This window comes from Marmota flaviventris, chromosome 4 (assembly GCF_047511675.1).
Source record: "Marmota flaviventris isolate mMarFla1 chromosome 4, mMarFla1.hap1, whole genome shotgun sequence".
Taxonomy (NCBI): Eukaryota; Metazoa; Chordata; class Mammalia; order Rodentia; family Sciuridae; genus Marmota; species Marmota flaviventris.
The window spans coordinates 140775000-140794834 of record NC_092501.1 but is presented as its reverse complement, the minus strand read 5'-3'; the positions used below and the strand labels follow the sequence as shown (position 1 = coordinate 140794834).

Sequence of the window (19835 nt, the reverse complement as noted above, 5' to 3'; positions counted from 1 at the left end):
AAGGCCCAAAAAACCAAATCCTTAAAAACCATGAAGCCCAGATCACGATCCCTTTGCTTTGGGCATTTGTTAAAACAGTAGCCAGAAAAGAAAACAAAAGTCCTAATGAGTCCTTCAATCAGAAAATCCCTGAGCTGTTCTCATGGGTCTAATGCTGTGGTAGATAAAGGGTCGGTAGATTTGAGGCCTGTGCTACCCTCAAGGCCTACATTCAGAAAAAGATGTGTGTGACAACCAGGTAGAACAGTAGTACTGCCATTCAGGGAGTCTCAGTCCTGCTTGAGAGTCACCTGGAGGGCAAGGGTCAGAAATTGAAGCCACTGGAAACCAAGAGATCAAAAAGAGATTCATACCTGTAGATTTATCTTCAAGTACACATTCCCCGGCCAAAAAAAGTTATCCTGTGAAACTCTTTCTCAGCATGTCTAAGTTTTCAAGACCTTTATGGGGAGAGTGGTGTTATTTCTTTCCAAAGGTTTATTTCCATTGCCATTAAAATGAAAATAAAGTCATTGGCCAAGAATGCGATGTTGACTTTTCAGCCAGCAGTTGGGAGATAAATCCCCATTTGCAGCAGCATTTTTTGCTCAAAGTTATGTGACTGTTTGGTGGTTTCAAGAAATCTTCTTCTTCATCATTTTTTTTTTTGCCCCCAAATGCAAAGCCAGCCATTGCCACCAATAACTCATATTGTGAAAATTACAAAAATGAGATGAGATTAGATGGAGTCCCATACCTTCCCAGGAAAGAGCAGCCCTGGCTCGTCTTGAAAGTCAAACCAAAACAAAGTGGTCCTTCTCACAAGGGCCTGGTGAAGAGGTTGCCTTCTGATATGGAAAACCATCTGGAGGGTTCTTCTGAAGCCATCCTCAGGAAAGTGGAGGGAAGGGAGAAAGGCAAAGCTGAGAACATATTTTTTCTGCTTTTAGCTTCATTCTTTCTCATAATGGGAATTGTTAATTTTTCTATTACATCAAACAGAAAAAAAAATCGATTGTGAAAGAGAAAGATCAAGAGATACCAACCAGGCGAAAATGAAGGAAATCTGTGTGTTCACTTGGAGACAAAGGCTTTTTTTTTTCAATCTAGGAAAACAACGTAAAGCTATTTGTTAGCTACCTCTAAACGTCAGTAATGTTCCTACATGCTTTTAAAATTTTCTCGCATTTAGTGCTCACCTTGACCCTGTTGTACCCATTTTCATAAATGAGGAAACTGAGGCTAAGAGTTAAGTGACAATAGTTGTAACAGCTGCCATTGTTGAGTGACACTTCCAGGCACTGTAGGGTCATAGCCCTTCCCAGCCTTCACTGCAGGGGTATGGAGGACTATTCACATAGGAGCCTCCTTTGTTTCACTCTAAAACCCTGAGGAGTAGGTCACCGCCTTATCACAGATAAAGACAGCTGAGGTGTAGGGAATGGAATTCTCCCCCAGACCCTGGCTGGGTAGCTCTCTGAGGTCTCTCACCCACTCCCCTGTGCCCGGCAGTAGGATGAGTGTGGGCGGGAAGAGAGGCTGTCTGCTGCACCTGCCCTCTTCTACTTCTTTCCACCTGATTCCCCAAGTTCAAAACTCCTAAGAGCTCAGTAACTGAGCGTGACACCGTGCTTAGCCCAAATCACCAGCAATCTCTTCTTTCAAGCATCAGAGAAGGACTGGAACCCCAGAGCCTGGCAGGAGCCACACCACCAGGAATGTAGGAAATCCTCCCTCCTCCCTCTGAGAGGGCTCAGCTCCCTGAGGACCACCACAAAGTGCATTGTCAAGGGCACCGTCTTTGGAGGCAAAAATCTGGGTTTGAATCTTCTCCCTTATATTAGTAGCTATATAATTTGGGGCACATTGTGGTTCTTTCTAAATGGTGGACTCTCCTGTAAGATCAGAGTTATAACCCCTGCCTGGGATCCTGATCACAGAAGTTGAGAAAGTGCCTAGCTGGAATTGTAATCGACATCCCCTGGAGGGCAGGGCTGAGTCAGCTGTGTCCACCATGGTTCCCTGAGTGTACGTCTCAGGGCCAAGTTTGCAGTCAGGCTGAAACAAGTATTGTTGAATGATTAACAACCTGAGTCACCAAGGTGGGGCATGGAGGCACGGCTTCCTGTATTTAACTGCAATACCCACGGATCCTGCCATTTATATAATTACTGTCTTAGTCTGTTCAGGCCGCCACAACAGAGTACCATAAACTGAATGGCTTTTAAATAACCAAAATTTATTTCTGATAGTTCTAGAACTTGGAAATCTGAGATCAAGATGGTTGGGTTCTGGGTTCTGGGGAGGGCTGTCTTCCAAGGTACAAATTGCTGACTTCTTGTGTCCCCACATGAGGAAAGAGAATGAGGGAGCTCTCTGAGGTCTCTTTTATAAAGCACTAAACCATGTATGAGGGCTCCACCTTCATGAGCTCACTCCCTGCTAAAGGCCTCATCTCCTAATACCATTATGTTGAGGATCAGGATTTCAACCCATGAATATTGCAGGGACACAAACAGTGCATAACAATGGATATGGCCATCCATTTCCCCTCCAGTAGAGCAGTTTGTCTCTGGAGCCCCCTCAAAGAGGAGAGCTCTTTTCCCAGGCTCCTTAAGTTCAAGTAGCAATCTTCTTTGCAGTTCTTGGAGATTTGGATCTAAGTAGGATGGTAGGATTTCTATTCAGTTCTATATTATCTGAGTTCTATAAGAAGTAAAAGGAGTCAGGTATGGTGGCCCATGACTGTAATCCCAGCGACTTGGGAGTCTGAGAAAGGAGGATCACAAAAGTTCAAGGGCAGGCTCAGCAACTAGCAAGGCCCTCCAACTTAGTGAGACCCTGTCTCAAAGTAGAAAAGTGAAAATGGGCTGGGCATGTAACTCAGTGGTAAAGTACCCCTGGGTTAAGTCCCCAGTACCAAAAAAGAAGAAGAAGGAGGAGGAGGAGGAGGAGGAGGAGGAGGAGAAGTAGTAATAGTAGTAGTAGTAGTAATAGTAAAAGGATAGATGTGGGCTCTGTGTGGATGGTGCCTGAAACTTAGCAGGTGAGCAGAAGCCTGGGCAGGTGGGGCTGGGTTCAGTTCCTAAGGACTGAGTTGCGTTGTGGAGATGGAGGTCCGACACCTGCCTTCCTGGAGGGCCTTCTCCACCTTGGGCGTGGTCCAGAGTAAATGCAGACCTTCCAGACATTCCTCCTCTGACCCTCTCCCCTGCTGCATGTGCCCGTGGCTGTATGTTCATTTCTTAGGGCTCGTTCTTGTTGGTTTTCTTCTGATCTCTGCTTCCCCTTCTTTTCACCCCCCCCCCAGCACGATGCCTTAACCCTACGACATGCTTAGATAGAGATGAAAAATAAATGAAGGAATAAACATCGACTTGTGGTCCTGAGCCAATCTTCTAACTTGTCTAAATTTCCATCTCCTCTTCTGACGATGGGAATGATATTCCATCACAGTGTCTGTGAAAGTCCGTGGTTAATGTAGGTGCCATAAAGGTTCATCAGAATTATTCCAAGCCAGGGGCTCTGAAGAGGGGCATCTTTGGGGAGGTGTCTGCAGAGTCCCAGGCCAAGCCCCCCAACACCCATCTGCATGGGTTTCTCTGATGTCTCAGGTCTCCCACCACCACCACCGCGAGGCCAAGTTCCCAAAGTCCAAGGTTCCTGGGGCAATGTTGGGGATCCCTGGGCCACCAGAGCTTTTAGCCTGCCCATCTGACTTTGACCATCATCGAGGTTGGTCGGGTGCTTAGCCAGTAAGGCCACTTTGCTCCATTTGGTTTCCAAATGCTGCGCGGGCAGCCACCTAAGAGAGGGCTGAGAGTGTGAGAGTAACAGTGAACCCCAAGTGAGCCATGAGCTATGTACGGAGCCCAAAAATCAACTAAACGGGCTCTCCTTCACCCCCCAGGCCCAGACCCAAGTGTCTCTCGCCTCGCCTTCCTGAAGACTCGGGCAGCCAGGTTGGACTCAGTGGCTGCTTCCCTTATTTCCAATGGGCCAGGAGGTGAGGTCAGAGCCCCGTGGTGGGCAGTGCCCCAGTGTCCAAGACATGTCCATTCCAGGCTTAAGTTGGGTGAGGAAGGGTCCCTAAGCTTCACTACTCACCTCGTGCTGCCTCTGCTATTTCTCCATTAGCTTTTTTCCTCTTGTTAGGGCTCAAGCTGACACCCCAAGCTCTGGCCCCATTCCTGCTCTCCAGGGAGGCAGTCATGTGGGGAGTAGGAACTCCAGCTCCACTTCCTTTAAATCAAGCCCCCCCCACAGCAGGTTTATAGTTATCAAGTTCCCTTGGATGCCCCCCCCCCCACCGTTCCCTCTCTGCCCTCCTCTCTGAGAGGCATCCATCTCCTCTGCTTTACATGAGCAGGAACACAGAGCACTCTTCTTCCCTGGGAGGAGAAGGAGTCCACATTCTGTGACTTAGGGAACTCACAAGAGGATTGATATACTTGAGGTCCCCACTTCACAAAAGCTAGCACCTATATACCCACATGTAAACCACAGGCAAGACTGTAACTGATAGACCACGCAAAACCCCCATCCCATCCCTCTGACTAGGCAAGTTTCATAGTGTTACATAAATGTGTGCATGCATGCACACACTCACACACCCTGGTGGAAAGACATTAATCACACCATGTCGTAGTGGTATGACATACTTTTCTCTACAGCTGAAGCTATATCCCTCCTCTGTCAAGAATCCTGCCCTGATTAGTAAAGAAGGGAGAGGATTTTGAGTCATAGAAATCCACAAAGAGGAAGGACCTTGTTCCCCAGGATATGCTGAGAATCCCAATTGATCAAAAGCAACCAAATAAAAAAGATGTCCCACTCCCCCTGTTGTGAGGTTGCAGCGGCTGCAATGGCTTCTCAGCACAGGCTCAGAGACACCCCAGGGTGGGCTCAGGAACCAGGGTTAAAGAGCAAACCATCCCTCCTTATCGATTTCCTCCCTCCCAGGTTCTGTCACCTTCTGGAGGCTGTTCGGTGGAGCTGGCCTCATCGCAAACTTCACTCCTGTAAGTTGAGAAGCCAGTTGGATAACTGGCCCCCTCGGGCTTGGGTTTTTTTTTGTTTGTTTGTTTGTTTTTTTTAATGCTAGACCACCCAACAGAGTAGCTCTGCCATTCTCCAAGCTCTTAGCTTTGTTCGTGGCATTTCTAATTTGCTCAGGGATTAACACAGGCACAGCAACTAGTCCTTACCGTCAATCAAGTACAGCATTTCACGTGCCATTTTGTGTATGTGTGTCTCAGTCCAGAGAGAAAGCCCAGGTCAGCAGCATTGCAGTGACAACGGAAGATGCCCTCGCCTACCTGGCTGACCAGCAAGGCTTTGTGCACATCTGTGACATCAAGGAGTACGGCCTGCAGGGACCGGAACTGCAGCCGCCCAAGAGTAGGCTATGCATTTCTTCCTCTTAAACACTACGATGAACACAGATTTGGTTACCGTGCAATATTCTGGCCGGTAAAATTAAATTGTACCAGTGTGGGGAGGGAGTTCTCTTAACACTCTTTGAAAGTAGATATATAGAAAAAATATTTTTTTTTCAGAGTAGAAATTAGAAGTTTATTAAAGGACAGCAGAAAAGACTTCTCCCGGAGGAAGAAGGGGACCCAAGAGGTGGAATCCGTGGAAGGGATGTTGTCTCCCCTTTTTATAGTTCTTTCAGTGATGGAATGTAGGTGGGAAGGACCTAGGGGTGGGACACAGGTGGGCCAAAGAAGTAATCTGGTCAGGAAGGACTTCTGAGTCAGCACCTTTTTTGCTGGGGGCTGTTCATTAGCATTTCTTTGAGGTGGACTTTGGCCTAGGGCCTTTTCGGGACTTCATTAACATTCCATGAGTTGTCCTGCGTTTCCCGGAATCATTGCCAGCATGGCCTCCATTTTAGATTTCACACGGCATTAGACCCGATTTATCTAACTACACTGACTACCTAACTTTAAATCTGGCTTCATTCCCCCCTCTAATTTGGGAACTCCTTACTGCTGTAAGGAAGGGGGGTGAAGAAGATCTTTCTGGCTTCTTCAGGCTGAAAAGGGACGATGTGGGGCAAGCAGTTTGGAGTCCCCCTTTAAAAATCGGGTCTATGGAGTGGTCCATGATAGAAGTCTGATTGAGAAGTAATAGTCTGGAGGGCCATTTGAGTGATGGATGGTCTATAAGAGAAACAAGAATTCATTAGTACTGGAACCATATTGATACAGCAATAAATGCCATAGCACAGGAATATGCCAATGAGTATGATGGCAAAGACAAAGACTAACAATGTTTTCCACCAGGAAGTACCAAGAACTAGGAGCTAAGATATTGTTTCCATGACAGAGTTGCTGAGGACATGGCTTCTATCTGAGCATGTAAATCTTTAAGGATATTTGTCACATTGCGAGAAATGTCAGGGATGTAAACACAACATTTAACTTTTAGGGTTACAGACGGTTCTTTCCCTTAAGATATAGTTTAATAATTTAATGTCATCTGATCTTGCAAAATCCTTTTACTAGTATGACCTCTGTGTCTAATAGAGAAATCTTTAATTCTGTTACTGAGGGCTGGATAACCATACTTGCAAACACTAAGCCTACCTGTGTAAGTTAGAAATAAAGGCCTTAAACTAAAAACTACTCTGGCAGTTCCTTTTGATAGTTATCAGGCATTCCTGTCTGAGAATCTCTTTTGTAGCCTCCAGTTTACTTATTTTTGGAAGTTACATTTAACTATTATTATCATTTAAAATGCCCAGGAATAGCTGTGTTTTGGCTTTGACTGTCTTTGCTAAGTGTTTAAGATGAAGCAAGTCAAACTGACTTTTGTTTCTATCTATTGTTAACAGTCAGCTGAGTTTCCCTGGGAGTCCTCGGGAACTTCACAGCAGCTTCTCAGTTCAGCTAGTGCCATTTGCGCTGCTAGTGCCATTTGCGCTAGGATGGGTCCAGGCCTTGCTTGACCATGTGGCTTCCCTTGGAAGCATCAGGGATGTCTCCCTTTTCTGATGACCCTCCTCTTCACAGCAAATGCACTGATTGGCTTTCTGTCCTCCACTGGTCTCATTAATCTCCCTGATTGGGAGGTTATGTGGCCTAGAGTTGCAAAGCTCTTTGGAGAAGTCCCCTATTCCCTGATTCAGACTGACTCAGAGGGCAAGAGCCAAATATTGGTTTTCTTGGCCCTTTTAAATTAACTTCAATTTTAAAACTTAATCTTAAACATCCAGCAAATAAGTTTCAACAGCCTTATACTAAGAGTACTGGGCTTTAATGTCTATCTCTCTCTCCTGTAGGTGATAACTCCTTATCTTAAATTAACCCAGGTTGTGTTCTTAAAGCAGTACCTCTGCAAAACATTAACAGGCAATCTTAAATCATTTATAAGAAAACTACAAAATAAAATTATCAAGAGTAAAAACATATTTAGTTCATGTAATAGCTACCTTGAATTTTGGTAGAGTTATACATTATAATCCCTTGTTTGAGATCCTGGTAATCGTGACAAAAACCAACTTTTGGACACAACTTTAAATGTACTGAAATCTGGCCTACTTTCTTCCATAGTCACTTTCACATGTAGTGAGATGGGACAGAGCCTTATCTCAAGTAAGGCAGGGCTCTTCATAAATCTTGAGTACTGTAGTTCTGAAACTGATCTTTGCTTTTTAAACATCATTTTACAAAGCCTACATAAATTGTTGCTCAAGTTCACATGAATATTAGCTAACACAATATAATATCACACCTAAAACATGAATTAAAGAAAAGCTGAAAGCTTTTAACCTTTTGTAGAAAAGTAGTAATGTACTTTTGTGTTTTGCAATAAAACCTTCACACAGATTAGGCTCTCATTAACTTAAAAATACATTTAAATTGTATCTCAGTGTAAAAAGTAACATAGAACGTTACATATCTTATGGATAACAAGTCCAGTTATAGAACACAAATGATATAAATAAATCAACATGTTTTTCTTTTTAAATCTAAGATTACCATACAATTTTAGAACACCAGCTTGATATAATGCTCTTTCTAAAGCTTCTACCTTACAGACTTGTATACCTGGAAGATATGGACACATTAACACCACAATTACATTGATGTTTTTATATTAACCAAGTTTAGCTTTTAAAGAAATAACATAGCACAATTCTCTAAAACAATGGCACTTGTTTAACCAGCTGTTTAATTTCTTTAAGATTACTTGCTCAAAAACTTACACTTATAAGCAACTTACACAGACCTTTTTTATATCATTTACTTAAACCCTCTTAATCATATAGACTCTTATCCAGAAACACATTTTCCCTCTATTAAATCCATATCTAGAACCTTCTAGTTTCTCTTTTTTATCTGTTAACCTCCTTCTGTTCACATTTTGAAACAATACTTGTAAATTTTTGAATTTAAGCAGATTTAACACTTTATTAGGGCCTTTTTGAACATCTAGAAAAACTTATAAGCTTAATTTTAAAGACCTCTTTACTTTCATCTGTTTATCAAATTTAAATTGAACCATTTGAATCACGTGAATCAAAGATATTTGGATCCATTTTTTAAAAATTTTTCATGAGCGCTCATCATCTATCAATTGTCATATCACTGCACAATATATGGACATACACACAGACATACCGACATACAACACGTAACACAAGTGTAACACAACACAATAGTAAAGGCCTTGTAGCTTTCTCAGGTGAAATCTCATTGCAATGTTTAAAAAAACTCCAGTTGATCAAAAATAGAACTTATCAGAAAAACATTAACTTGTCTGTAGGATCAAAATCACGAGCTCAAAAAAAATACAGAATCTAAGAAAAAAGCAAAAGTCCTAGAAAAAATTGACCGGCCAGTAATTAGTAAATGCCATACAACTTACTCTTTGGTTTAATCTAGTTTGAGTTCCCATAAAAAGACACTTTACTCTTTTTTTTCTTGGGCCTCAGATCTGTCTCATACTGAGTGCTCTAGGCTTCTTCTATTTGCATATCAACTTAAGTCCTGGCTGAGGTCTGGAAGGAACTGGGAAAACTGGAATTCTGAGCAGAAACCTCATGCCTAAGGCATTTTAACCATAAGTCACAATTTTCGGGTTTGGATGTTGAAAATTATGATACAAGTTTAAGATACAATTTACAAAATTTCATACCTTTACATTTTCCTACACGAGAAAAACTTGCTCACACAAAACTGAAAATAGGATCTCTACCATCAGAAGAAATTTCTTTAGGATCATTAAGCTACTTCCTTTGTTCTGAAGTTCCTATAGTATTAAGTTACATTAAATCACCTGAAAAAAATCTTAAGAGAACCACACTACCATGTATATCCAAAATTAAGCTTTAAAAATTTAAGACTGTTGCTATGTTATTTCAATAAGCCAGACCAACATTTTTTTCCTGAATCTTACACACTGAGGGGAACAGATACCATATCATAATTTACTATCCTTGCCCAAGTTAATGCACTGGTATACCTAGTGAAATCTTCTCAGGCTACCCAGTTCAAAATAAAACTAAATGATTGGGAGTTACTTGCCAACTTGGAAGTAGAATTCTTTTAATTTTCTATCCTAAGTATTTAAGTTCTCCGGCATGAATTATCTGAAATCACAAACTAAACAATTACCTAACCCCAACTTTTAACTGCAAGATTATGCAATGCTTCAAACTCATTTAGATACCAGATGTTACAATAAAAAAAATCATCTTTTAGACACACATTTAGCCAAGATCATCCCCAAGAAACAATCTATAATAATCTTTAAAATAGAGAGACCAGATAAGAGAAAAATCTCTCCAGGTTTTTTACTTCCATTTAATTATGACTCCTATCAGTGGCACCATAGATTTCCCCATAAGTGGACCAGATGTTTTCACAGAGGGGCAACTATAGGTGTAAAATCAAGGGTCTCAGTGTGACTGACTTTACTGCATTCAGTGTCCCTTCTTTTTAAGTGGACAGAGATGGAGCAATCCTTACAGTGCAGGGAAGAATGAGGAAATTCCCCAAAGCGAAAATGGCTCTGGCAGCTGCTGGGAATCCTCAGTTTCCCTTTTACTTACAGGATTAGCTCCTTTGGATAGATCTAATCCCAGGCAATCTGGCATATCTCCTAACTTTCCAGTAGAGTCAGTTTTTATCTGCCTTAGGTCTTGAAGGGGGAAGGGGGTATGTACTTTGATCGGCCCAAATTTTTCTCTTGATTCTTTTTCCTCAGTGAGTCCAAGATTTTTTCTCTTCATGGCAGATATCATAGCTAAGTCTACTTTACACTGTTGGCATAATTTAGGATTTTCCCTTAGAGCAAAGAAAATCTGAACATACAGCACCTCACACCATTTCCTTTTTTGTAAATTTTATCAAACTGTAAAATTGTATTAAAATTGATATTTCCCTCTGGTGGCCAGGTTTCTTCATCAGAGAGTTTGTATTGAGGCCAGGCCAAGAAAATGAGGTGCTTTTTCTTGAGCGTCTGAGGTTCAAATTTATCCCAATTTTTCAATACGCAGGCTAGTGGTGCACCTGGCGTATTGGAGAGAGAGAAGCTCCTGTCTTGAGTGAGAAGAAAACAGGACTCAGGCGCCCACGCCGCGCCAGAGAAAACTGTTCTCATTAGGGACGTCTCCCTAAGTTTGAGCTTCCTAAACGGTCCAGAAAACCCGTCTCTCACCTTGCTTTGCCAAGGGGTTTCTGGTCCCCTTTAGCAAAGTGCTAGGGTCTCAGTTTGCCCTGTGCCAGAGACCCTGGGAGGATTCAGACTTAAGGGCATTATTGCTTATCCTCCCGGCCACTAAAAACCCATTGCAAAAGAGAAACATGCGCTCTTTGTTGCCTTTGCTCTATAGACTAAAGGAGCCACCTAAGTGTTAAGGGATATCTACTGGTTGTAAGGTAGCAGATTACCAGAGGAGTTGATTCTAAAAATGCCTCTCTAGCAGCTTAAGGAACACGACACATTTTAAACATTGGGGCAGTAAAACAGACTAGTTAAAGTTACCTATGCATCTTAGGGAACCTGGGCAGATTTTGCTAATTATCCCATGCCTTTCTCTCAGTCCTACAACCTGAATTGCTAACATTTCTGACCTGCGAAGGAAGGGGAGCATCCAGGAGGGAATGGATGTGAGGTTGGGAGTGTTGCATGGCCCATACGGAGGCAAATGTGATTGGGGCTTTCCCTCAGTGCCATTCATCTACCATCTACCGATCACCCTAGATACCCCCCGAGGGCTGTCGGGAGGGGGCTCAAGAGAAAGGAACCTTAGGAATCGTCTGAGTGTAGCCCAGACCGGAATTCCGCAGTTGTTCCAAACTCCTTCCTCCACCTCCACGCATCCGAGGCAGATCGGGATTCGGGACACTGTGTACTCACGCCAATTGCTCTCCAGGCCCAGACAGAAAAGTTGGAAGCGGCTTTGGCAGAACCCAACATGCCTGCTCTGTATTGAACAGGTGATTGAGAGCTGCCTAGGCCGGGAAACCTCTCACCCGAGTCTTGAAGAGTGGCGGCTGCACTAATTGCGTTTAAGTAGCCGTCGGGTGCCCACCTTACCCTCCAGAAAGAAATAGAAAGATGCACCTCAAACAGACATGGGGTGCGTGCACTTACCTCGGTGTAGAATCTCGGTCTGGGACCTCCAATATGTTACCGCTGTTGACCGGTGACGAGTCCTTGCTTCCCCAATGTTGAAGAATAACACCAAAGAAGCACGCCGAGGCAAGGTCAGAGTAGAAATTAGAAGTTTATTAAAGGACAGCAGAAAAGACTTCTCCCAGAGGTGGAATCCTAGAAAAAATACTTTAGTGAAAAGTTGGCAAGGGTGCAGGAAAAGAGGCGCATGTACAGTCTTGAATAGAGGGTAAATTGCTGTGTGCTAACTGAAGGGCGAGTTGATATTTAGGATGTGTCTAAAGAAATTTGGCTGAAAGAAATAATAAATGTGCACAGAGATTTAATTATAAGATTATGCATCAGCACAATGTTTATGAGAGAGAGAGAGAGAGAAGAGAGACAACCTATATGCACAATATAAAAGAAAATGATTGAATACCTGAGGGTATAGTACATTGGAATAGATAGTCATTAAATAATGATACTGTAAATGAAATGCATTCATGGGAAAATATTCATGATAAAGGTTAAATGGAAAAAAATCAGATCATGAAGGAATATTACATTACAATTATATCTTTGTTAAAGCAAAGAGGATTAAAAGACTAGAAAGACATACACCAAAGTTTTAACAGACATTATTTCTTTGTAGATGAAGTTAGGGGTATTTTTAATTTTCTTCTGTTTGGAAAGCCGTCTTTTGAAAATGTTATGCATCCATACTGCTTTAGTAACAAAAAATATGTTTAAAAATGTATAACCCTTTCACACAATTATAAAAGTACTCATGTTTATAAAAAAAGATTAAACAGTAGGAAGTAATGAAAAATGAAGGTTACCTTCCTAACCTCCATTAAAACTGTTGATAGGGGGCTGGGATTGTGGCTCAGTGGTAGAGCGCTTGCCTCACACGTGTGAGGCACTGGGTTCAATCCTCAGCACCACATAAAAAGTAAATAAATCAATAAAGGTATTGTCTACAAATAAAAAAAAACTGTTAATGAAATTGAATTTATTTCCAGATATACACACATGCATACCCGTATATAAGGGCACACACACATTTACAATACGTTAATTTTAGAACTTATTTTTAAAAGTCGTATCTCTTAAACAACTTTCCAAATAAATACATTTAGCTCTACCTCATTTTTAAGTAGTTTTATAATTCCATCAAATATTTCTCAAAAGCCTATTTAGAGATAAATGATCACATATTTATTTCTGTTCCCCACTAAGAGAAATGAGAATTTATAGATAAAAATAATCTGCCTTGTTATTGTTTTAATTCCAAATATTAGAGGTATGTGAGTCAACTTTCCATTACTGTAACAAATAGTTTGGCTAATAAAATTACAAAGACAAAAAGATTGTTTGGTTCACAGTTTTTGAGCTTTCCATTCTGGACCAATTGGCCCTGTTGCTTTGGGCCTATGGTGGCACATTATAGCAGGACCACATGGCAGACCATGTGTTTCACCTCCTGGCCAGGAAGAGGAAAGAAAAAAGAAAGAAATGAGAGTGGTCCCTTTGGGGGTATGCCCCCAAGGACTTAAAACCTCCTCTAAGCCCCATTTCTTCAAGGTTCTTTAAGCCCTTAACACATTTTGAGATTTAGGGGGACATTCCAAATCCCAGTGTAACTTTCACTAGCCTATTATAAAAATCATTTTTAGGGTTGAGAGTGTAGCTCAGTGGTAGAGTGCTTGTCTGGCATGTGTAAAGCCCTCGGCCAGATTTTCCCACTGCAATAAATGAAGAAATATGTTTTTAAAAATCACTTTTTACTACTTGCATATTCCTGTACACTTAACAAACCCTAAGCACTGAAGAAAATCACAGCATCTTGCATGGGTCCCATTTCACATGCCTTCGGACCTGGTATGGGGTCTGACACACAGTAGTTGCTCCGTCACTGATTTTGGAACCCACGCAGCAAGGCGGATGACTCACCAGACCCATGCCTCTCTGCCTGCCCCACATAAGTCGGGATCCAGCCCTGACCTGCAGAGACAATCCTGCAGCTTCATGGTAGGTATGATGCCAGTTCCCCATCGCACTCAGATTGTGCTCTTTCTTTGCATCTAGATGTGACCTTCTGGAGGGCTCATGTCAGCATGGTGACATGGTGAGTACCACCATCACTTTTAGAGTTCAAGAATTTGTAAAAGAGTGAAGATGATTTCCCCAGGGTTGATTAGATCAATCTTCTCAAAAGCCCTCTGAGGGAGTCAAAAGAGAAAAGCTATTCTGCTACTGATGAAAACAAGGACAGACGTGGCCACACACAACTAAAGGAAGAGACTGGAAATCATTTTTCTCATAAACAGATGATGGGTTTCCTTGACTTGGCCTGCTGTTGTGCAAATTTATAAGCTTAGTAGGTTTAAGATTTTTTTGGTTGGAGGAATTCTTGCTAAATGGATCCTTTCAACCTCTTGATCTTCCACTCGGACTGATCCTCCACAGGGTGGTTTCCAGGATGTCTCATTTGATATCTTGGGGCTTCAGTTGGGGAATTTGGAGAGAGTGTGGTAAGGAAGAAGGCAGGGAAAGAATGGTTCCCAGAAGAATCGAGAAGAAGCCGGCTTCCATGCTCCAACTTTAATGGAGTACACACATATTGATCCGACGGCCCTTCAATGCGGTAGCTTGAATCTCTTCTCCTCTCTTACCTCTTTAGTTTGGAGCTGATAGAGGAAGAAAATATTCTGCTATCATCCTCCCTCGACCACACTGTGCGCCTGTGGAGCATGGACGGGGCATACATAGGTAGGGAATGTCCACCTGGCTTCCATCTCAGCCCCAGTTTAGAACCAATGTAGCCGCCATGGAGTCATTAATTCTCTGAGGTAAGGTGTATGAGTCAGCTCAGGCTGCCATAACAAAATATCGTAGATGGGGAAGCTTAAGGAACAGAGGTTTATTTTCTCTTTGTTCTGGAGGCTGGAAGTCCAAGACGAGGGTCCCTGTGTGGTTGGATTCTGGTGATGGCTCTCTACCTGGCTTTCAGAAGGTCTCCTTCTTGTATGCACACATACTGGAGAGAGAGCGCTCTGGTGTCTTACTGTAAGGACACTAACCTTGTCCAATCAGGGATCCTCTCTTATGAACTTATTTAACCTTCATTATCCCCCTAATGGGTCATTGGCAGTTAGAGCTTCAACGTAAGAATTTTGAGGAAACAATTCACTCCATAGTATAATCTAAGCTTATTTTCCCCACAATTAGTAAAATCAAAGACATTTGAAATTAGAGAACTCGGTGAAATTGAAGGCAGTGAGTTTTGGTAAGGAACTGTCTCATAAGGATCATGTCTTGGCAGGGAAAATTCAAAACTGGGGGAAATTGTGTTGCCTGGCACATGTGGGCCACTGTAACTAGAATACCCTGACTTACTGCTCAGAGGGCCTGTGGACCTATTCTAGTAGTCCATCTTGTCCTGTAGCTTATGTTTCTTGAAGCAGGTCTGGAACTATTTTGAACTTATCCTGCAAGTCCTTAGTATCTTTGAGTAGCCTCTGCACCCAGGTAATACATTGTGTAGATGCCGTCCCAGGCTTCAGCCTCCAAGACCAATTGCCCTGAAATATTTTCTTTGAAACTAGAGAGGCATAAAATAGCTTGATGAAGGTGACCTCTTCAGGATTAAGAAGACCTATCCATTTTCGTAGTAAGCTTTGCTCTGATTGGAAGACAGGTTACCTGCCATCATATGCATATTATATTTCAATTTATCTCTATTGTTTCAGGGACCTTTGGGCAGAGTAGCCCCTGGGATATTTCTACTCCTGCTTCTTGGAGTCATCCACGAGTGCCCTGTGAAATTTTGACAGATCCCTGGAGTACACCTGCTCACTCCGTGCTGGAAGGAGATGCTCCTCCTGGGTGCACCGTGGGAAGGGAGGAGCAGGACCAAGTGATGGAGGAGAAGACTTGTACTGAGGTTGGTGCTGGCACATCGAGCTCAGCTGGATTTCCTTTGTAGCTTGCAGGTGGATCAGCATGAAACAAAAACTGCAGCCTGAGATAGCCGAGGCATGACCCAGGAATGCAGGAATAAGTGTGTTCCCCGCACCCCAAGCTCATGTTAATGACCAGGACCAGGAGGATGTGTCTTTTTATCTATGGGAAGGCAGGACCTGGTCTCCCAGCATTTCTCACATTTTGACCCACAAAAGGCAGCTGTCCCTGGCCTGGGAACACCAGGAGACTTCACACCATGCTCAACCCAGCTGTCACATCTGAGAATAGGACCCTATTCACAGGATCATGGTTCTGAGGTGCACTTAAAAACACAGGGTCCTAATGACCAAAAGGAAGAAATGATTAGCTTAGTGCCCAAGTCTATGAAAGTCAAAGTCAGAGCAATAGATTCGGAGAGGGCCCTGGTCGATGCAGTCTTGATTTACAGCTCCATGAAATATATGGATTTCCAAGAAATGCTCGCCCTTTAATAAATTGAAAAGAAGGTCATTTCATGAGCTATTGCTCACCAGCTATGTTACAACTCAAAGCAGGACACCTGCTCTGCCAGCAAAATCATGTGGCGTGGGTTTTTCCTTGGCAGCCTCACAGAATACTGATCACACAGTCTAACCGAGGCACTAGCTCTGACTTAGAGTTCCAAACACGTTCAAAATAGGGAAGAAAGGAAGCAGGCAAGCACCAATCAGGAAAAGCTCTGTCTCATCTGAGCCTCCTGCATCTCCTGGATCCTGTTCCCAAGGTTATCAACAGCATCCCGGTGGCTCTCACGTGCAACTATAGGCTCATTTGGAAATAACAGTCATTTTGGTGTGCTTCTGATATGGAGAAAACAAATGCCTTCATTAATTGCGATAGACCTGCAATTTGCGAAACAAAAGCTCAGTGGGAGGTGGAAAGAAAGGAAGGAGGAGCACAAATAGGGTACAATGTGCTGATGGGGAAAACAGGCTTGTTGGATCTTTTGCTGGGGGCAGACCTAGAGGAAAATCAGGCTGCAAGTTCAAATACAGGTGGGAGGACACTCAGGAAGGCACGGTGGGAGGAAGAGGAGAGGGGCAGGCAAAGCAAGAAGGAGGAGTGAAATGCATTTGTTCAACAGATGTAAAACACTGTAATTCACAGGACACTTGCTCTCCAAGGGTGGAAAAGGGCGAGCAAAAGCTTCAGGAGTGAACTTGATCTTGTGTAAAGAAACCAAAGGGTGATTCTTTGCTTATTCTTCTGCCCTACTTAAATGCAGTCACCTCAGGAAGCAGCCTAATTTTTTTTTCCCCAAGAACAATACAGAGAAAACAAGAACTCAGCCTTCACACACTGTATCTGGGCCATTCAATAGGAACCCGAATTGTAAAATTACAGAATAAAATGTTTCGGCTCCTGTTTATAAGTTGGGGATCCTGAGTTCCACTCTCGAGTTCACCTTAATTAACCATAAGACATCCTCCAGCAATCACTTCTGCTGAGCTCTAAAACGAAGGGGTGGGATTAGACGATCTCTTAAGTTTCATTCCAGCCCTGCAAAATTGTGTGTTTCTCTGAATGCCTGTCTCGCAAAAACAGAATGTGTTGATTGGACCCTGGATGTCAGTAGTGATTCTTCCAGGATGCCAGCAGATCAAACACCCCCACAGCTGAAAGCTAAAATAAGCTGACTGAATGCAGAAAAGCATTCACCTGGAAAATATCACATCAAGTTGGTAGTTGGAAAAATCAAGCAAAAGCTCGGGGGAAAATGCTCTTGTTATCTTACCGATTCAGTCAGCTTGAATTTTGTTCTAACACAGAAAACCCATGTAATCTACGGGTGGTCTTTACACCCTGCTACCAGTGCAGTCCTAGGGTTCCCATTCTCATATCCACTCCTTCTTCTTCCAGCCGGAAAGGACCTCTAACCTTCGTACTCCAGAAGGTTCCATCCTTGAAGTTGAGATGAAAGAAGACATACACCGGTGGTATGCACTTGACCATGGCAGGTTAGTCTGAAAGAAATGGCCCCTACTCCCTACCCCCATCAAAGATGCAGCCTTCCTGAAATAACACAATGTGGGCATCCTAGGCCAACCCTGTCATCTGCATATGTCACTTGTCTCCAAAGTTCCCTAGTCTGTGAGTGTAACTGAGATCACAGCTCAAGTCTCACCAGTTGAATGACCTACCTGCATGACTCAGGACACTCCAAGGAGCCCCCCTACCTCATTTTGTCTGGTCGTTGCACAAGGTCAAGGGCCTTACTCAGTTCTTTACTGGCTGATGTTGCCGCCCTCTGCACTGCTTGAGGCAAGACAGCCTTGCTGTCTTCCCCCAGGAGCCCTGTGCATTCTCTGACTTCTGGAGGGCCTGGGATAGGGGTCTGGGCCCTGGTACTCCCAAAGCTGTAAAACTTTGAGTGCTTCAAAGACTCAGTGTGTGCCCCAGGTCACCAGAGAAGCAGGGCCAACAAAGGCCTCTCCCTCCAGCTCTGTGGGGTGTTCTGTTCCCTAGGTCTCACACTGGCTGTCTTGGGGCTCAGTCCCAAGAGGCCCAAAGCATTACCTTCAGTGTCACCTGCTGCTCCTGTCATCACAGGATGTGGGTCTAGACCATGGGGTGCGGGAATGACTACAGCACTTCCACCTCTCCAGCTCCTGGCTGCAGAGGCTCCATGGTCACCAAGAGCCCAGGAACCTTCCCTGCATGGCTGCCCCACTATCTTAGCTCTTAGGTCCATTTTCAAGGTCACCTAATGGTACAAATAGCTCCAGGAGCTTCCTGCCTTCCACCTGCACACTAGGAAGTGCAAACAGGGATATATGGAGTGGGGGTCTTGGCAAAGGGTGCACCTTTCAGCTGAATAAGAATCTTCTATGGAACTTTCCTGTAAGCTTCCACTTACTTCTGTTCACATCATGTTGGCCAGCACTCCAATGGCCACACCTCATTGCAAAAGAAGCCGTGAATTCCATGACTCAGCAAGGAAGGGCACAAAAGGATTTGGGGTAGGCAACTAGCAAATTCTGCCTCAGCAGATCAACAAGGAAAAGGCTTTGGCTGTTGTCAGAATCAGAGGGGCTTCTCACATAGAAAGACCACAAATCATGCTATGCCATGCCAGAAAATACCTGAGAGCCATGAATCTAAAAGTTTGGTTGGAGAAAATAATTTGCCTATGAGACTGCCGCAGTCTGGCTGGGCACAAATCACCAAGCCACCACAAAGCACTTGTATGTTCAAACAGGAAACTTTATTGCCTGAACTCCAACAGCACTCCACGCACACTCCCCGGGAACTCTCCTGAATGCCACCCACGTGGCCCCTCTCCGGCACACACACACCAACCGGAACTCCCTCCACCGGAACTTTACCAACCAACGCAAACTCCCCAGGAAATCCCCAGGAGAACTCCAAAGTAGCTGGTGCCGGAGTTGGACAGCAGGGGTCTATATACAATTGAATCAATCCAGCATCATCTTAATGGCTCGCCTCTCAACCATTACTTCTGGCAAAATGCCAGGGGCTATTCCTACTGGCTGTGGCTCTCAACATGAGACAATGACATGGGCTTGGGTTATAGTCACAGATTTGTCTTTGAAAACAATGTGGCCTTGGGCAAGTCATTGAAACTTCCTGGTGGATGTGGAATCCAACAAGATGATGAACAGGATGGTGTACTGGGGATGGAGATTGAATAGAGGGGGCTCCTTCTCTGCCTGCCGACATCTGAGGACAGACATCATGAGCATCTTCCTCCGTGTGGCTAACAGTGTCAGCGACAGCAGAATGGGCACCTCTTTAACCACCTTCACAGGACCTGTTTTGATTTTTAAGTGCTTCTTTCCTCAGCAGGCTTGTACTGCTTCAGGGTGTGGGATGGGGTCAAGCTTCAAAACAAAGTAACTGATGAGGCAGGAGATAATCAAAATAAGATGCTGTGTGACTGTCTCTTGGGTCCAATAATGGCAGCATAAAATGGTATACAAAAAGTTGGCTTTAAACTCAGAACTGGTTTTAGTTCCCCATTGGTTGACAACTAAGTGGAATGCAAAGTGAGAATGTCAACCAATGGAGAAGAAATGGGTATGAGGGGGTCAGCTTAGAGGGTCCCAGGTAGGAGCCACAGAAACCAACTCAGTCAACACCAGTGGTGTTGTTGGATTAATTTAAAAATAGGTACCTTGCCAGGTGTGGTGGGACACACCTATAATCCCAGTGGCTTGGGAGGCTGAGGCAGGAGGATCTTGGATCTTGAGTTCAAAGCCAGCCTCAGTAACTTAGCT

The 19835-nt window shown here is 43.6% G+C and overlaps 1 protein-coding gene across 1 annotated transcript in view; it reads left to right on the top strand.

Annotated features, from left to right (window-relative positions):
• LOC114087309 (cilia- and flagella-associated protein 337-like) overlaps window positions 1-19835 on the top strand; it is a 124823-nt gene that overhangs the window by 101755 nt on the left and 3233 nt on the right. The window contains exons 15-21 of the mRNA XM_071611759.1: window positions 3890-3985; window positions 4942-5000; window positions 5238-5379; window positions 13681-13720; window positions 14276-14364; window positions 15345-15538; window positions 17458-17555. Of these exons, the coding sequence (XP_071467860.1) occupies window positions 3890-3985; window positions 4942-5000; window positions 5238-5379; window positions 13681-13720; window positions 14276-14364; window positions 15345-15538; window positions 17458-17555 (718 nt within the window). The remainder of the gene's footprint in view (window positions 1-3889; window positions 3986-4941; window positions 5001-5237; window positions 5380-13680; window positions 13721-14275; window positions 14365-15344; window positions 15539-17457; window positions 17556-19835) is intronic.